General features: G+C 38.8%; 1 protein-coding gene across 2 annotated transcripts in view; it reads left to right on the top strand.

Annotated features, from left to right (window-relative positions):
• The window catches only part of PLEKHA1 (pleckstrin homology domain containing A1), a 58,781-nt gene extending 49,687 nt beyond the window's left edge, over positions 1-9,094 (top strand). Inside the window, exons 9-13 of one of the 2 annotated variants that reach the window (XM_082853895.1) lie at positions 1,167-1,231; positions 1,838-1,901; positions 4,001-4,090; positions 5,335-5,375; positions 6,683-9,094. In XM_082853895.1, coding sequence (XP_082710021.1) covers positions 1,167-1,231; positions 1,838-1,901; positions 4,001-4,090; positions 5,335-5,375; positions 6,683-6,893 — 471 coding nt within the window. In that variant the 3' untranslated portion in view covers positions 6,894-9,094. The remainder of the gene's footprint in view (positions 1-1,166; positions 1,232-1,837; positions 1,902-4,000; positions 4,091-5,334; positions 5,376-6,682) is intronic. The other variant, XM_082853894.1, reaches the window with a different exon arrangement.
• The last annotated feature ends 9,720 nt before the right edge of the window (positions 9,095-18,814 follow it).

The following is an 18,814-nucleotide window of genomic DNA, read 5'->3' as shown; positions in this document are numbered from 1 at the left end:
TGTATGTTTCTCTGAAAGATAAGAATTTAAAAGTTTCTTTCAGTAGGTATAAAAGATTTCAGCAGACAAGAAAAACTGGAGAAAATATTTAATAACATATATCACAGATAAAACATTAATATCTGTAATATGTAAAGAACCTTAAAAGTTGGGGGATCCTTCGTCACCCTGTTTTCCCTCTTTTCCTCCCATCAGTTCCTTACAATTCAGATGTAAATTTTCTAGGCGAGGCACATCAGTGCAGGTGTCCCAGGTGGTGGTGCAGGAGCAGGAAGGAGTGTCTGGAGTGGCAACCAGTGTGGGCGGCCAGAGCCACGCAGATGAAGAGGCCGTCCTAGAGCTTACCTGCAAATGAGTTACTTTCTAAAACTTAAAAAATAGATTTTGGTTTTAAAAAAGTGTTCAGCCATGGTTTAATTATTTTCTTAGTACTGCATAAAGTAATGGTATGTCTTAAACTCATGGTGTCGTTTTCAGTGAAATACAGTGTATAGTATTTCATGAAATGTTTACTGTAAGTACTGTGCTAACTAGGAGCTAGTTATATCTTATGTGTGAACCTTATATCTAGTTTTGTAACCTTAGGTGAGGTACTTAATATGGCTAATCCTGTTTCCTCAGGTGAGTAATAGTGCATGTATTCTAGGGTTGTGGAAAGTGAGATAACACATTTAAAACATAGCAGATGTCCCGGCACTTAGTAAATGTTTAATAAATTGTGCTTGTTAAAATGATGTGTTCATATAAAAGTGATATTCCTAAAATGACAAATTTAACTCAAAGAAGCTGGGTATTCACTACTCTGGTACCCTCTGTATGAAAATAACATTCCAAAATAGGAAGTACTCCACTTACTGGGTATATAGGGGTTCACCAAGGAAAAGTCTGGTGGTTAATGGTTTTTAATAAGCTACACTGTCATTTAGCGCATAAATAATGTGAACATGGGTTATATGCCAGTTTCCTTGTTTCAGATCACAGTGTGTATCAGGTTACAGTATTTGAGCTATTCTGATGCTGGATGGTTCAAGAAGGTAGATTTATGTCTTAGATGTGCTTCAGGAAAGAAGCATGATTTTCGCATAGACCTCTAAATAAAACAACTAATGCTTAAAAGCATTTTAAGAATGTATGTCATGTATCTGTTTATTTGCTTTTTTTGACAGGAAAAGGAACCTCTCCGCGTAATACCACTTAAAGAGGTTCATAAAGTCCAGGAATGTAAGCAGAGGTAAGCACCACCTCTGACTTGGTGTCTGACACAACTTATTATTACACAATATATAATTCCTTAGTTTAATTGATGTACTTACAGATGATATTTTTCTGTGTTATTGCTAGTGGGTTATGCTAAAACTTTCAAAACCTTCAGATGAAACAGAATATTGAGATTTTTTTGTTTGAAAACTACAAATTAGGAAACAGTTCTTAAGCTTATTAATGGAAAGGACAAAATTTAAAGTGAACAGCTATCGTATTTGACAAATTGATGTATTATTAATTCTAGTATTTCAGGGTTGCTGCAATAGAGCTTTGTAAGAATGTTAACTGTGCCATTGTTTCTTTGAGCAAACTGATTTCTTCACAGTTGAAAACTTTGAATTTTAAAGTTGTTTTATGAACCTTTCTAAAAATACATACAACTATATAAAATATGTAAAATTTAATGCAAAAATAAATTGGAAAATGATCACTTAGTATTTCTCAATTAAATCAGTATTTTATCTCTAATATTTATTTTCTCATTGACACATATTTGGTACTGGGTAAAGAAGTAAAAGGAAACTATCAAACAACTGCTATTTAAGTACAATTGGAAAATTTTTTTTGTTAACAGTGACATAATGATGAGAGACAACCTCTTTGAAATTGTAACATCGTCTCGAACTTTCTATGTGCAGGTAGGATACTTCTTTGGAGATTATAGATCCTCCTAACGAGAAATAAATAATTTTAGAGGTGAAATAAACATAAATAAATGTGTTGCTCATAAAAATAAGCAAAAAATATGACAAATATAATTGCCAATTTAATAAAAAATGTTATATGTAAGATTATTGGCAGGTCATGTGTTCAGCCAATAGGGGTATTCTTTGATGGAATTAAGTTTTATTTGGAGGAAGGGAAATGCTATTTAAGTTAGATGCTAAGTGTACTTTCAATTTGGATTATTTTTGCACATATTTTGGAATTTTAATTATATCACCTTTTGGTAATTTTATAAGAAGGGGGGCTCAAATATCCATAATAAAAGTACACAGTATATCGTATCATTTCACTAATGGTAGATAGTATCCTATGTTTAAGTTTAAAATACACTTTTTACTTAACACATTTATTTAGATTAGAAGTTTTTTAAAAGAACATTTGGTTTTGTTTTATAAAAGTTACTACATATGCTTATTGCAGAAAATTTAGAAAATACAGAAATATGAAGAAAAAATGTTTTATAAACCATGTAGAATTCCACATTCAGGCGACCATTCTTTTTTTTTTCCTTTATTAGAGCATATCTTTTTATAACAAATGGTATTATATGATATCAATACAGTGTTATATCCTATTTGTTTACTATATTATAGTCATTTTTTTCTACGTCGAAAATTCTCTTGGGCTTCCCTGGTGGCGCAGTGGTTGAGAGTCCACCTGCTGATGCAGGGGACACGGGTTCGTGCCCCGGTCCGGGAAGATCCCACATGCCGCAGAGCAGCTGGGCCCGTGAGCCATGGCCGCTGAGCCTGCACGTCCGGAGCCTGTGCTCCGCAGTGGGAGGGGCCACAACAGTGAGAGGCCCGCGTACCACACACACACACACACAAAAACCAATTCTCTGAAAACCTTTTAGAACTATGCTCTCTTATATGAATGTTTCACAATTAAACTGTTTCTCTACTGTACTGTTACTGATCACTCATTTACATAGTTTTTGTACATTTACTGTGATTTAATGTGGTAGTGCACATTTTGTGCATAAATTTGCCTGAATTTCTTACTTCTTTACAATACGTTTTTAGATCGAGGATAACTATCAGAGCGTGAGCTTTTTTAAACCTCTTTATTTTGCCAAATTGACTTTTAGACTGGTGCTCCTGTTTGTAGTGAATGAAAGTATACTCTGCCTTTGCCTACTTTGAGTTTTTCCTTTTAAAAACTCTTTGTTAATATCATTGGTTCAAAAATATTACTTGTATCTTTAAAATTTTTAAACTACTAGATAGTAGAATCCAGAAGTAAAGGGCAGTACCTCTCCACCCCTCTGAGGGCCTTGTTTAATTGGATTAAAGTCATAGTAAGGTTTTTAATTCACATTGGAAGTCATGGTCCTATCAAGGAAGATGATGCTTTGGAATATGATGATTTAGGGTATTGTTAGAAATTATTATTTTATTTATTTATTTATTTATTTTTTGCGGTACACAGGCCGCTCACTGTTGTGGCCTCTCCCGTTGCGGAGCACAGGCTCCGGACGCGCAGGCTCAGCGGCCATGGCTCACGGGCCCAGCTGCTCCGCGGCACGTGGGATCTTCCCGGACCGGGGCACGAACCCGTGTCCCCTGCATCGGCAGGTGGACTCTCAACCACTGTGCCACCAGGGAAGCCCTAGAAATTATTTTTAGAAAAATAACATATAAAATGATGTCACAGTGGATTTTTAACTGCACAATTACATAAATATTCATCTTGAAAATTCAAACAATATAGCAGTAGAAATGAGAAGATCTTTCTTTGACTTCTTCCTCTTCTTGTTTTCTCTCCATAATTATTCATATTGACACTTTTTGATGTGTCTCATCTTAAAACATTACATGCCCAACTTACATCTCTGTAAGTTACCCAGCAAAACCTGGTTTAAAAAAGTGATTTCTAAAAGTTTTTGGAAACCATTGCCTTAGAATGATTTTGTTGTTGACACTGTTAATTACCAAAATGAATACATTGGATTTATAGACATAGGAGCTGATTTTGAGGAAAAATTGAATGAATCCTTCCTTCCCCTTAGGCTGATAGCCCTGAAGAGATGCACAGTTGGATTAAAGCAGTCTCTGGTGCCATTGTAGCACAGCGGGGACCTGGCAGATCAGCGTCTTCTGTATGTTTCCTGTTCTCTGGGGTGATACTCCCTTGGGTCCCCTGATCCTGTCAAGTTATTTTTCTTCCTCTCCCCCTAATCCTTACAGTTTCTTTCTGTTTTGAGATTTATCTGCATGTTGACTTTCATACCAGTTGGACTTGCAAAAAAAATAATGCATTTCTAATTTAATGCTTCCTGTAGTGTTATGTATACATAACTTTCTGTGCATTGTATTGTCTTAAATGCACAAGCAGGGCAACTAAAGAATGAACATTTCCTTGTTTTGTTTTAGGAGTTCTTACTTGTCAGTAGGTCCAGATTTGGTATAATTTTACCAATTCTTAGTATGGTATTTGGCCTAATCATGTGAGGCACCTTTAGTTGTAGCATTACACAGTTTTGTGAAGGTCTCAATTTCCTTTTTGCTTCCTATGATTTCAGTTTAGGTTTTTGCCTCACTAGTGCTGGAAGACAGTTGAGCAGCTGGAACTTTAAATAGAATCTAGTGTTCTCAGTCAGTATTTTCCATTTCATTCTCATTTTTTACTAGGTTAATTTAAAAGGCTGCTTTTTACTATCTTAATTATCTTTTTGGTAGTATAATAATAAAATTAAAACAGCTAAACATTCTCAGTAAGGAAAATGTCTTTACTTTTTAATTTATCATGTACAAGTTCATCATATAGGAATAAGATTTAGCTTTGGAATACTTTGGCCACTGATCTCTGATCTGAAAATACAAATTCTACTAAGGAATGAAAAACTTTCAATCGCCTTGAAGTGCAGCACATTGGTCTGCAGAAGGTGGTCTAACGTGGAGCATGAGAGCCTTTAGTATCTAGACTCATTGATGCTGGATAGTCTGCACTTCCAGTATTTTCCTGCATTTCTAGTATTGCAGTAATATTGTCTTTTAATCGTTTCTTGTTAGAAATGACTCTAGATCAGTAAATACAAATCCATTTTTCTCACTTTTAAAGTTATTCTTCTTGTATCCTGTTTGGAATGTCTCAGAAATTATTTTCATAGGTGTTAATTTTGTAACTGCCTGTGTTTTATGTGACCTTTTCAGCAGTCAAGTATGAGACTCTCTGCAAAAACAATGTCTGTTGGGAAGAGGAAAAGTTGGAGAAGGGCGTTTGTGTTTTGTGCTTTGTGGTGGGGGCAGATTGGACTCTCTAAGCTGTAACTATCAGCGGAACTTTCTCTTCCCCCCTTCCAGTACAGGTTAACTCTAATCTTAGCTTTGCACTGTGTTCCAGATGCGGCAGGCCAGAAGGCTGTCGAATCCTTGTATACAGAGGTATACGTCCAGAACTGGGGAATGCAGCACGTATGTGGGCTCTCACGCAAACGTGCCTTCTTACTAGAGGGCCTGGACTTACTCACTACTTAACAACTGATTCTGGAAAGTTGAGTTAACTAAACTGCCTTCTGCAGTTATCATAACTGACTTTGTCAACACTAACGCAAACTATTTCACTACAGTTATCAGGTTGGATACGGATATTAATAAATAAATAATAAAAAAAGAGACAACTTTACTAATTTAAAAAGTCATATCTACTAAAGCTTAATTTACTGAATTGCCACAAGTTTCAATTTCTGTATTTCCTGTATTTTGAAATTTTTTATACTACACCACTTAAAATGCACCTTTGTGGTAACAGTTTGCTCAAACTCACAGGTGCACATGCATTGGATAAACTCTACATTAGTATAGTGTGCATGGTGTATTAAATCTCAGGTGAAATTTAGCCATCTAATGGGAATCTAGAGTGTTTTGTAGCACTTTGTTTTCAAAGCCACTAATGTCACAAATGAACACAATATACTAGGAACTATATGGCAATGCATTTGGAATGGTCATATTTCAGGCTGTCTTCAGATTTGGTTTAGTTAGAAGCGTATTGAAATTAATATTCACAACTGAAATTATTTCACCACAGTTTTAATAAATGCTTAAATATGTACCCTTCTCTGCCTTTAAAATCTTAAACCATATGAATGTATGCCATATGCAAAAATAAATGCAATTAAATAAGAAGTGAAAAGACTATGATATTATTGGTTGCAGTGAAATTCAGGGAACCAAAAACTTAAGTTCGTGAGGCTGACAGACAAAATAATAGGTTTGAAAAATGTTGAGTTTTGCTTATTAAAGAGATAATGGCCTTTTATTTTTATATTCTGCATTTTCATTTTTTAATCTTTCTAAAATGTGTGGGATAATTCCTAGTGTTTATTGAGAATAAACTCTTAAATAAAATGGTAAAGCTGGTAGGCCCGCTGTTAAACACAGTTCAGTTGCAGTTGGCACACTGCATTCCCCTTTAGGCTGAGTCTTCAGTGTCAGCTACGAACTTTGGCTTCAGAAAAAAGAACTGTTGTTCTTACTGGGCGTGGTTGTTGGCTGTCAGCGCTCTAAACTCACTCCTAAAACTGCATTGCTTTGGGAAGGAACTTGCACATGTACGCTGCATGGCTCATGCTTCTGCTCTGTGTGTGTGTGTTTTGTTCTGTTTGTTTTTCAGAGAATAAAGTCTCACACTGAGTTACTAGCCTTGCCGTTAATGATTGCCCGTGTCTGATCAGCACCCCTCTTTGCAGGAGCATTCCCGCTGTCCTTCCGAACCCAAACACGCTCTCCTCTCTGCCGGTGCCACAGCAGCCACCCCGCGATCCACAGCCTCTCGCAGCGACTGTCTGGTCTCAAGCTTTTCCATGGAGAAGCGAGGATTTTACGAATCTCTTGCCAAGGTCAAGCCAGGGAACTTCAAGGTCCAGACTGTCTCTCCAAGAGAACCAGCTACCAAAGTGACTGAACAAGCTCTGCTAAAACCTCAAAGTGAAAATGGCCCTCAGGAACAAGATTGTGACCCCGTGGACTTGGATGATGCAAGCCTTCCAGTCAGCGATGTGTGAGATGGAAGCACGTGGAGCCTGACCCGCCTCATCCGCCCTCAGTGTCCTTTCAAGAGGCTTCTCGCCAAAGATGATAAAGGGGAAAGGGGCTTTAATGCATATAGTATACTGCCTCATCGATGTTCTCTTTATAAGCTGGTAAGCCAAGAAGCTAGGGTGTGGCCAAACTCAATGCAATTTCTTTAAAAAAAGAAAGAAAGAAAGAGAAAAGCCCGAAGTATCTCAGTATCAGCTGTCTGAAGCTTTGTTCTCATTGGGATGATAAAAGTGTGTGTGATATTTTTTCCAAGCGAATTTGACAGTTTAAATGTTTCACAATTTAAAACATGAAAAATGCTTATTAATTATTTTGGTTGTTTTAAAAATGCTACTGTGACTTCCAGTTAAATGTTCAATCTCTACACATTCTTACCGGTTAATATTACTGAATGGAGTATTGCCAGACAAAAGGATCTAAACTCACGACGTCTGTGGTGCTGTAACATTTACAGTGCAGTGTGGGCAGTTCTGAAATGGTAGCCATGTTTGATGCTCTGGGTCTCAAGGTGAGCTGTGAGTTTTGCATAGAGGATATTATTGGACAGTTAGTGAGGGTCGTGTGTTGTACTGGGATGGAGAGAAGGGGAGAATTAGAATTCAAACAGCCGTATCTCGGACATTTATTTGTAAAAGCTTAAGACGTGCAGCAGTCATTGCTTTATTCAGTGAAAATTATTTGATACGAAATTTCTTGGAGATCTGATTTTCTTGTCAGAGTTTTGTAAAATAGTTCTTATTTCTATATTTGGATCAGTGAAAGACCTCAAGTTTATGTGTAAAGACATACTGCCCTTAGTCATGCGATTGTAACCTCTGTGTTTTGTCACTAATAGCCTGTATTCAAGTGCCTGTGTTTTTTCATCTTGTTTAGGAATATTTTGAGATTAATGTGCTCAAAACCCCTACATGATTGGTTTTAAACTATTAGGATAAAATTAATTTTCAGTAGCATAGGTTAATGTACTAAATAACATACGATTTTGTGTTAGAGATACCAGAATGTTGTTATTCTACTATCTGTGCAATATATGTTTTAAAACACATATTTGACTTTACATTTAATCATGGGGATATCATAAGTATAAGCACCTCTCTAAAAGATCGTTAGTTTCAGGTGTTGAGTAATAGATCAGTTTGACCAAGTACTGTTTTTACGGTTCATTCTTAAACATTTGCTTTAAGAAAATAGTCTTGAATTTCACATGCTGCTATTTTTATGATATTTTGCCGTATTACAGTACTGTGTTGTTTTGAATTCGTAAATGTCACTGTTTCTCCTTTTCATTTTCTAAGATGACTTCTTGTTTGAGAAAGAGAGGGGAGGGTGGATTTCTTATTACAGTCGTGGGGTCCAGAGGTTACTGTCTATTATACTAGAATTATCATAGCATCACTTTAAAAATCCGAATGCATCAAGAATGCACCACTCAACATTTTTATTCATAAGCTAATATTTTTAGAAGTTGTATTTAGATTTTTCCTTTTTTGCAGCTACATTTGAGAATGATAGAATGAAAAGGTTTTAAGTAGTTATCACTTTCTCTGCAGATATATCCATTACAGCAGCTCCTTTAGAAAGCTCTTTTTTCATGAACACACCTAAGAAATCTTGTGTAGACAGTTGGCTATTTCAGGAGCCTAATGCTGTTTTCTTTGGTACAGCTTTTACATTGCATGTTCATGTTAATATTTTGGTATTGGTAATTTGATATATTCCATAGTGGCAAAATATTAGCTCTATTTTGGGACTTTTTATAGAACTACCCTTGTATAAAATAGCACAGGGAAATGGTCTTGTGATTGTCAGAGTCTCCTAATATTTATCTCAATACTTTTATAATTCTATGAAAATTATTTAATTATTTTAAAACTTATACTTTTCCTGTAAATATGTCACATCTGAATTGTCAAAGAATTACTTTGAATACCTTAATATTTGCTGCATTTTTTTCTGTATATATAACATGTCTTCTTTCAGAATGGGAATATATGTGTGCTTCCCATTGTTTACTTTTATGTCTGACATCTTTATACATCAAACTGGTTGAACACTGTAATGACTTGAGAATAAATTGCTCAAAATTAATTCTAACTTATTTCTCATTTGGTCTGGTTCAGTTCTTGTGTGAACAAGTAAATAGAACAAGTACAAAATGTGTTTGGTTAATTGACTTGAATTTAAGGACAGATTATTTGGTAGACTTGGAAGAGTATAACTTGATATGAAATTGCACAAGGAAACATGAGTCTTTTGGGGGAAAAGAGCTTATTTTGCTTAATTAGAAAACGTGTTCTCAAAAGCAAAATCAATTATTCTGGCTTCAAAGCATTGTTTGAATCATCCAGGCTGCTTCTGCGGTGTTTCGTTATTGGTTAGATCGGTATGACACAAATAAGGATGAGTGCAGAGGACATACTGATCCCCAGGTGAGCTGTAGACCTGCACTCATAAAAATGCCCTGTTAAGTATTAGAGGCTGCTTCTTGCAAACCCACTGTTAGTAACAAGTAGTCCACACTTGCTGTGTATCCAGCATCTAGTAATAATGCAACTGGATAAAGGATATCTGTGTTGGTAATTTTTATTAACTGGTGCAACTTAATTTTCTTTCCCTGAGAAGTATTTTAAATGTTTTAATTTTTTTTTTTTAAATGTGGAAGTTCTAAACTTTGTTGCTTTCACCAAAAAAAAAAAAATAAAAGATCCCTTTCTCAGCCATTTTTTTACTTCTAGTTAAAGTAGTGCTGTGTCTTTATCAGAAGTTCTAACAGTTGGTGAGGCAGGAAATGTTTGTATAAAACTGGAATGACATACCAGCTTAGTACCAGACTTGGTAAGAATCTTCCTTGTCATGGGAGGTTTGACAGTCCACATATGACGCAGCGAAAAATACACTTAGCTGGGTTCGTATTTTCCATTTGCAAACTTCCCTGTGAAGCAGATCCAGAATTGGTTATTTGTATATGTTATTTTTTAATGACTTAACGAAAATTGTATTTTTGTCAAACCTCACGTAAGACATGTATTGAAAATATTGCTGAATTAGAGTTAACATTTACAATTTTGACTGACGAAATCCTAGCGTTTTATTTTTATGACATAACGTGAATAGTGCCTTACTATGGTATATTCATGAAGTAATAGCGCCACCTTCTGGTTACATCATTGTTAAATTTGAAATCTCGCTATTTCACTCAAAATTAGAGAAGATACATAATTGCCTAGGATAGTTTGGAAATTAATATAAAACTTAAGTCAACATTTGTGAATGACTTCTTTAATAAACCTTTTATTTGGAGATAACTGTAGTTCCCATGTAATTGTAAGAAATAATACAGGGCTCTTGTATACCCTTTTTACTCAGTTTTACCCAATGATAACATTGAAAAACTATAGTAAAATAATATAACCAGGATATTGATGCTGATATGGTCAGGAAACAACAATTCCATCATCACAAGGATCTCTCATTGTGGCCCTTTTAGAATCACATTTACCTCCTACTTTACAGGTTTGGAAATAAAAATCAGTTGTTTAAAATCACACTAGGTTTACAATCCAATCATTTTATTTCAAGGTCTGGGCTCTTAACCATTATGGTACTGCTGCCTCAGTAGAAGTCTTGAAAATCATTCTTTGTTTATATTGTACTATCTCCAAATTAATAAATGAGTTGAATTTTCATTCAATCTATTTTCAATATTTTTCAGAACCATAATATTTTAAATGATATTCTTTATGCATGCATTTAAATTTAACATTTGAGAATCGATAGTAGATAAATATCCTGATTGTAACCTCCCAGAGAGGTTTTTAGCCCTGACGTTTGACATGTAAATTAATAAGTTTATCAGAATAAGGATTTTAAAATAGCTTTATTTTAGGTTGCCAGATTCTGGAATTGGAAGGAGTTGCAGAAACTGGTTATACACTGGGTATAGGGTAAGAGTGAGGTGTTTTTCCATGTGAAGAAACTTTTGACCTTCTGATGAGGTCTTGGGCCAAATGGGTGTCCAGTGTTACAATATGCAGTGCACAGGAAACCTAAGAAAAAGATGACACCCACAAGGAATTTGCTAAAAGAAATATAAAGTGTAATATGTGATCAAATCAGTCATGGAAAACTACACATCCAGAGACTGAGATGGTAATGGTGGAGTGGGTAATAAGAGAAGCATAGTGATGGAGGGGATTTGGAAAGGTCCCAGAAGAGAAAAAGTCCTTATAAGTAAAAACTATGTGACATGACAATAAATTTGGAAATGATGATTTGGAATTTGAAGTATCCAAATTCGTGCATAAAATTTAAATTGTTCTCTTGAAGTTTCATTGCCTCTTTCTCCCTTCGAAATGAGAGTACTTTTACCTGTCATACTGGTTTTCTTCAGCATTGGTTGGCATTGGGGCAGGAGAGAAAGAGTGGGTGGGAAATGTGGGGATCTTTCCATGATTTAGGAACTTAACGACATCAAAACTCACTTTTGCCTGGCTTTGGTACCTTCACGATGTGAACTTAATCTCTTCCCTGTGGAACCTTATTGTTTCCAAATAGAGGCCATTGGTCCCAGTGACATCTTTTCCTTTGTGACTTTCATATGCATTGTGCTCCTTGTCATGGTTCATGTTATCACTCATGTTACTCTTTCTTCTCACTCTCCTTTTGCCTGTCTGTATTTCCAAAGTGGAAGATTTCCTAATCGATTAGAAATGGCGAGTGAAGGGAAGTGATGCTTCAAGGATAACGGCAAGTTTTTTGGCCTGGACAACTGGAAGAACAGAGAGCCCTTGAGCTGAGGGGCAAAGGTTGCAGGTAGAGCAGGTTTGAGGGCAAAGGTTGCAATTGCAGTATTGAGTGTGATGGTTTGAGATGCCTATTAGATACCAAGGAGAAAGGTCAGGAAGGCTGTTGGATATACAAATTTGGAATTGAGAGAAATCTTTATTGGAGATAAAAATTGGGGAGCCGTCAACATACTAGGTGCTATTCAAAGCTATGAGGCTGGATTATAGAGATGAAGAAAGGAGAAAAGAGGACCAAGGAACGGACAGGGTGCTCCAATATTAAGAGCTCAGGAGAGGAACTGGCAGTGGAAAATGAGAAGTTGTGACTACAAGTCAATTGGAAGCAAAGGACAGAAAATGAGTCAAGGAGGAGGGGCTCAGATATGTCAAACGAAGCTCACAGGTCTAGTAAGAGGCCGACTGAGAAATGACTGCTCGGTTTGGCAGTGTGGAGGCCATTGGAAATCTTAATAGGAGCAGTTTTGGTGGAGTGGACCAAACAGAACTATTGTGAGTTTTGCTGTAACAGGAGCAGAGAAATGGGATGGTTGCTGGTAGCCAAAGCGGATTCAATAATTTTTTGTTGTTTTTTTAAGATAGAAGAAATAGTGGCCTTTCGTTGATGGGATGACCCAATAGCAAAAGGAGGATTGATGATGTAGGAGGTGGGGAGACTTGTTGGAACCAAGTCCGGGAGGAGATGAGATGGAATCTGGCACACCAGTAGAGGGCTTGGCTTTATTCAATGTGTCGGTGTTCTGTGGTGGGAGGGCAGAGTAAGTGGGTGCATGTGGAGGGAAGGAGTCTCTGAAAGTCTGCTTGCCTCAGTCTCAGCAACTTAGGAAGCAATCCTCAACGGTGAGATGGGGAAGACGGTTTTAGAGGTTTGAGGAGAGAATAGAAAGTGTGAATTGTCTCGGACTGTGGAAAAGGAATGGACTACGGAAATAGAGGACATCCTGGCAACACTTGAGCTCTGTGGTCATGAATTACCATCTTAAATAACAGGCAATTGCAGTCATTTTTGTCATGCTCCTAACTTTAGTGGAAAGGCCTCTAGTGGTTCCCATTGAAGGGCACGGTGCTGGCTTTTGGGCTGAGGTGGGAATATTTTATCAGGTTAAAGAAGTATTCAACTATTCATATTTTATTGAGTTTTTTTTTAAAAATGAAGAAGGGTAGTTGAATTTTATCAAATATCTTCAATATCTGTGGAAATAATCTTGTTTCCCTCAATTAATTAGATCAGTTAATTTGGTGGATAACATTAATCCATTTCCTAATATCTATCATTACATTTCAGGAATAAGTACCATTTGGTCAGGATGCATTATTTTGTTTTATTTTATTTTATTATTTATTTTTTTGCGGTACGCGGGCCTCTCATTGCTGTGGCCTCTCCCGTTGCGGAGCACAGGCTCCGTACGCGCAGGCTCAGCGGCGATGGCTCACAGGCCCAGCCACTCCACAGCATGTGGGATCCTCCCAGACCGGGGCACGAACCCGTGTCCCCTGCATCGGCAGGCGGACTCTCAACCACTGCGCCACCAGGGAAGCCCAGGATGCATTATTTAAAAATGTACTGCTTGATTCTGTTTGCTATAACTTTATTTGGGTTTTTTGGCATAAATACAAGTGATACTGGTTTGTATTTTTCTTCTGTGTGGGTCTAGTCTTTGTAGACTTTGTGGTGTTATGCCTAGCTTCGTGGAAAGAACTTGGAAGATTTTCTTCTTTTAAGCTGTTTTGGAACAGCTGAAAAAGACTTGTAATTATTCCTCTAAAGAGTTGGTGAACTTTCCCTGTGAAACCTGTTGGACCTGTTTTGCGGGGCTACATTTGACAACTTACTTCCTCATGTCCTCTATGAAAATTGATGCGCTTAGGTTTTCTATCTTTTCTGGAATCAGTTTTTTTTTTAATTAAAAAAATTATTTACGTACGTATATATTTATTTCTTCATTTATTTACTTTTGGCTGCGTTGGGTCTTCATTGCTGTGCCCGGGCTTTCTCTCTAGTTGTGGCGAGCGGGAGCTACTCTATGTTGTGGTGCGCGGGATTCTCATAGCGGTGGCTTCTCTTGTTGCAGAGCACGGGCTCTAGGTGCATGGGCTTCAGTAGTTGTTGCATGTGGGCTCAGTAGTTGTGGCGCACGGCCTTAGTTATTCCATGGCATGTGGGATCTTCCCGGACCAGGGCTTGAACCTGTGTCCCGTGCATTGGCAGGATGATTCTTAACCACTGCGCCACCAGGGAAGTCCCTGGAATCAGTTTCAATAAATTATATTCCTAGGAAAGTATACATTCTAAGTTTTCAAATGTATGTGCATGGGGCTGAGCAAAACACACAGTGTAAGAACTCACTTTGTCTTCAACTCAAATGAACTAACATGAGCACTTTGTTTATATGGCAAGTTGTGATATCTGATTTTTACTTGGCACCAAGATGATTACAAACGCAACATGGGCACCAGAATAAAGTGCTGCAATTCAGGTATAAGCAGGCCATCTAAATCAAATGTATAGGTCGTCTAAAAATTAAAATTCAAGGGTGACATATATAATTTATCATAAAGAATCAGTGATCCCAGGAGAACAAGTCTGGGCTTCTCATTTGAGAAACAGTCTCCTTATGGAAAGTGTTTAAACTTCTTAGCTTCAGGCGCTTACATTTCCACCTTCTCACACAGTGCTTCTTGTATATCCTATGCGCCGGTTCCAGGGAACCATTCTTTGTTTCCTGATTTTCCTACCTCCCTGTCATTATTCACGCTGGTCCTTCTGCCTGAATGCCACTTTCCTGATCCCTTGTGCTGTTTAATCCCACTCATCCTTCCATTTCCGCTAAGATGCAACTTCCTCCTTGAGATGTTGGACTTGCTTTCTCAGCTTCCCCACAACACAAGCCACGATGGCCCCAAAATACCTGATTCCCTCTCCCTTCCTGTGCCAACATTCAACTCAGTTAATTGGAACTGGAATGCATTTTAAGATTTTGTGCTTGAACTCTGGGCTGACTATAGCTTCTTCTCTCACCGCTGCAGTCTTTTCAAAAAGCCAATGACTTCAAAATTTGGAAGAGATTAGAAAATGGAAACAGCCTCAGTCTAGCGGTTTGTTGATTAGATTGGCCCAAAAGAGAAGTACATAAGAGAGAAAACAAAATTTAAACAGATCCTGGTAGTGTTGGCCGCTCTGTGAAAGTACTGCGAGAATGCGTGGTTTCAGCAGTCACTCACAGCTGTTGGAGGTCCAGGGTCCCTTTCACGCTCATCACATTCAATTTTACATTGAAGTTTGGAGCACCCATAACTGCCCCATTGCTCTTCTGAGCCTGCAGTGGGAGAAAGTAAATTCTAATTCCCGAAAGCAGTGGCTCTCAAAGTGTGGTCCGGAGACCAACAGTGTCACCGTCATCCGAGAACTTGTTAGACGTGCAAGTTATCGGCCCCTCCCCAGTCCTACTGAATCAGCGCCTCTGGGGATGGGACCAGCAATCTGTTTTAACGCCTCTAAGTGATTCCGGTGCCCATAAAGTCTGAGACCCGCTGCCCTAAAGCATCCATTGCGTGTCGTGAATTCTCTCCTAGGCATCTCCTTAGGAGAGCTGAGAAAATGGTCACCCGTATCACAATCTGTGTTCTGGGGTTCAGCTGAGGAACCCCACTGAGAAAGGCTGCCTGCATCCACCTGCTTTGAGAGATTACACTCAGATAAGAATAAAAAGTTTTCTTTATTTGATATCTTCTATAGAGACAGAATTTTATCAGGAATCTAGGAAAGGTGCTTATACCATTTAACTCTGAGCCTCCTGGCAATGGAAGAAGCAGATATTGAGTTCTGTAAGTCTGTTGTTTGATGCAAAGAAGCATGTCACTTTTACTCAGCCAGAGAACCTTTTTGGCATTGAATATTCAGAAGCTTCTGTTGTATGGATGTGTTACAAGGGACACTGAGTAAGATGGGATCAATGTCCTTAACACTAGCACAGGAGTCTGTCCAGTTTTCTCTAAGCTGTTAGTATTAAAAATCTATTTCTTCCGACTGACTTGAAATAAGACCTTTATCAGTGTCTTAGTCAGCTTGGGCTGCTACAACAGAATACCTTAGGCTGAGTGGCTTATAAGCAACAGAAATGTCTTTCTCGCCATCCTGGAGGCTGCGAAGTCCAGGATCAAGCTGTTGTGGCGTCTCGTGAGAACGCTTTTTCTGGTTCTAGGCAGCTGCCTTCTCGTTCTGTCCTCACGTGGCAGAGGGGCAAGGGAGCTCTCGGGAGTCTCTGATGGGGTGAGAGTGGAGCCCTCATGGCCTCGTCACCTTGCCAAGGCCCTACCTCCCAGTACAATCACCTTGGGGGTTAGGTGTCAAGATATGAATCTTGGGGGGGACACAGACATTCAGGTTATAGCACTCAGGCAGTAATCGCTCAGAGTGGAATCCATTTCTGAACTTCTTATAACATGAATGTGGATATTTCTCTGCCAGAATCACACAATATGAGTAATTGTAGTTAACAGTATATTTTAATATCATAGAAATGTTTTTCTATTCAATTTTTGAAACTCTGAATCTTTATCTTGGAGTTCCAAAATATCTTACTTTTTAAAAATTGGAATTACGTCAAGTTTGTAGTTTTGTGAGGTGCTCCTGTTACAACTGAGATGTGATAGTAGCTGTGTTAGGTGACTCTGTGGGCAGGGGGGGTCTCCCCACTGGGGATCTTCCTGGTAGCTGTTTGCATTTGGGGGAAGGAGATTTGTGGAGAGGGGGCCATGTGCGTGGAGGGAGAGGATGGCTGGGTGGAGGCTCTGAACACAGAGAAGGCTGTGAGTAACGTGCCTTTGGAGACAGGATGATAAGAAGTACCCCTGCTTTAGGACCAGGTGGCAGAGTGGGCACAGAGAAGGGTGTTCCCCCCAGTTCTGTGGAACCCGGTGTGGACACAAGCCACAGAACTGACATCGGCCCGGCCATTGGTCACTTCAGTTGGTGAGGTGCTGGGGGCTGGCTCAGGAGAGTCAGCTGCTGAATTTTGGGGAATCATGCAAGCTGGTTGTCAAACAGCCATTATTGAAAATTAGACATAAACTTACAATTACATAAATTACATTAGGAACAAAGGTAATAAAAAGACTCAGAACTCATCACTTCCTAGTTGTTTTACTGCATCTAGCTATTACCCACGCTCTAGGGGTTATTTACATCTCCTGGACCCGGGTGGTTGACGGACTGTGTGATGCTGTGCGCCCTGCCTCTCCTTCCAATTCCGTGTTCAGTGTTGTTACATCGGCAGCGTGACGTGCCCACAGGGGGAGCATTTACACCACAGAAATTGGCAAATTGGAAGTTACAAATGAAGGCCTGATTTATTCTTTTACTGATTGTCTAAATGAGGGGTTGGCAACTTTTTCTGTAAAGGGCCAGATAGTAAACATTTTAGGCTCTGCAGGCCATAGGGTCCCTGGGCTCTTTATTTTTACTTTTCAAATTTAGGTCTATGATCCACTTTGAATTAATTACATTTGATATCTGTATGGGACCTATGTTCATTCCCCCCCCCATATGAATAGCCAATTAATCCAGCACCATTTATTGAAAAGACCCTATTTAATTGCAGTTATGCCTTTGTGAAATCAGGTGACTTTTGTCTGTATGAGTCTGACTTGGACTCTTTCCTGTTCCATTGATCTACACTTTCATCCATATGCCAATACCCAGCTGTCCTGATTATTGTTAAATTATGTTGTGATTCCCAAACACCATCTTCAAGGGTATCCTGGGAGTTGCCACCTCTATAGAGTTTGCAAGGCCATTTCCTTGTGCCAGGACACAGAAAACTGGCCCCTAGGGATGGGGACAGTGAAACAGGGAAAACAGAAAGGGAGTGGATAAGCCACGTCCAGATACCAAAAGAGCTTATCTAAAGACTTCAAGGTTTTTTGTTTTTTAAAGATGTATAGATACCTTGGTGGATTAAAAAACATAGAAAAGCATCCTCATTTTAAAATGTCAGAAAATATAGATTTGGAACAATCTGTAATCTTTTTGTATTCATTCAGTGCTAAGCACTTGGTACACACTCTACCATGTGCCCAATGAATAGAAGGCAGTCATGGATGGAGCAGATGCTGAGCTCAGAGGAGGGAAAAGGTGGGTGTGAAGTGTCTAAGGGACTAGGAGTGACCCCAGGAAGGAGCACAGCCCAGGGTTAAGGGGCCCTAGGAGAGGGGGCCTTGGTTTTAAGGAGAGCACGACTGGGGAGGTTGCCCCCTAACAGGGCTTTGGCTTTCTTGACCTTTCCTTCCTTCATTTTAATACTCTCTCCCCTAGTATTAATGGTTAATGCAAAAAATAAAAAGCAGCAGAAACTATCATCCATCCCCCATCACCCCTCTACGCAGAATGAACCACGGTTAACACTCAGGTTTTGTTCCTTCCAGGTTTAAGTCTGATGATTATTTTTTTAAACAATCAGGAGCAAACAGCACGCACAGTTTTATATCCTGCATTTCTTGTTCGGTGTATAAGTAACCCCCTGGGTCTTTCTTCTGTTTCCTCTCGAATCTCAAGCCAGGGAAATTGGGCCGTTAGTGGAGGATTTCCTGAAATCTCTTTGAATGATCACAGGGGTTGGGCTCGGTCTTCCTGAAATTGAGGGTTCTGGTTTTTTCTCCCTCCACTCCTATCAAGCTACAGGTCTTCAGGTCAGGAAGGCTAGTGTAAACGCAAAAGACTGAGTTTTCAGTCTGATTTCTAAAAGTGATGGTTCTTCCTTTTTTTTTTTAAAGGAATAGAGAGTCAATTTAATAACTGGGTGCTAGGCACTGAGATAGGCTTGAGCACCCAGAAACTGTCCCTAAGAAGCTAAGAAGTGGAGTCCAGCAGGAGAGAGAGAGGCAAGTGTCCATGGTGTGTGGTGATTCTATGGAAGGATGGAGAAGGACTGTGGCTGTGAGCCCAGTGGAAAAGTACCTCGGCCGTGACTCATCATGGAT

The sequence above is a fragment of the Leucopleurus acutus genome (assembly GCF_964270905.1).
Source record: "Leucopleurus acutus genome assembly, chromosome: 14".
Classification (NCBI taxonomy): domain Eukaryota; kingdom Metazoa; phylum Chordata; class Mammalia; order Artiodactyla; family Delphinidae; genus Leucopleurus; species Leucopleurus acutus.
Note: the sequence above shows the minus strand (reverse complement) of the source record. Positions and strands in the feature narration are given on the sequence as shown.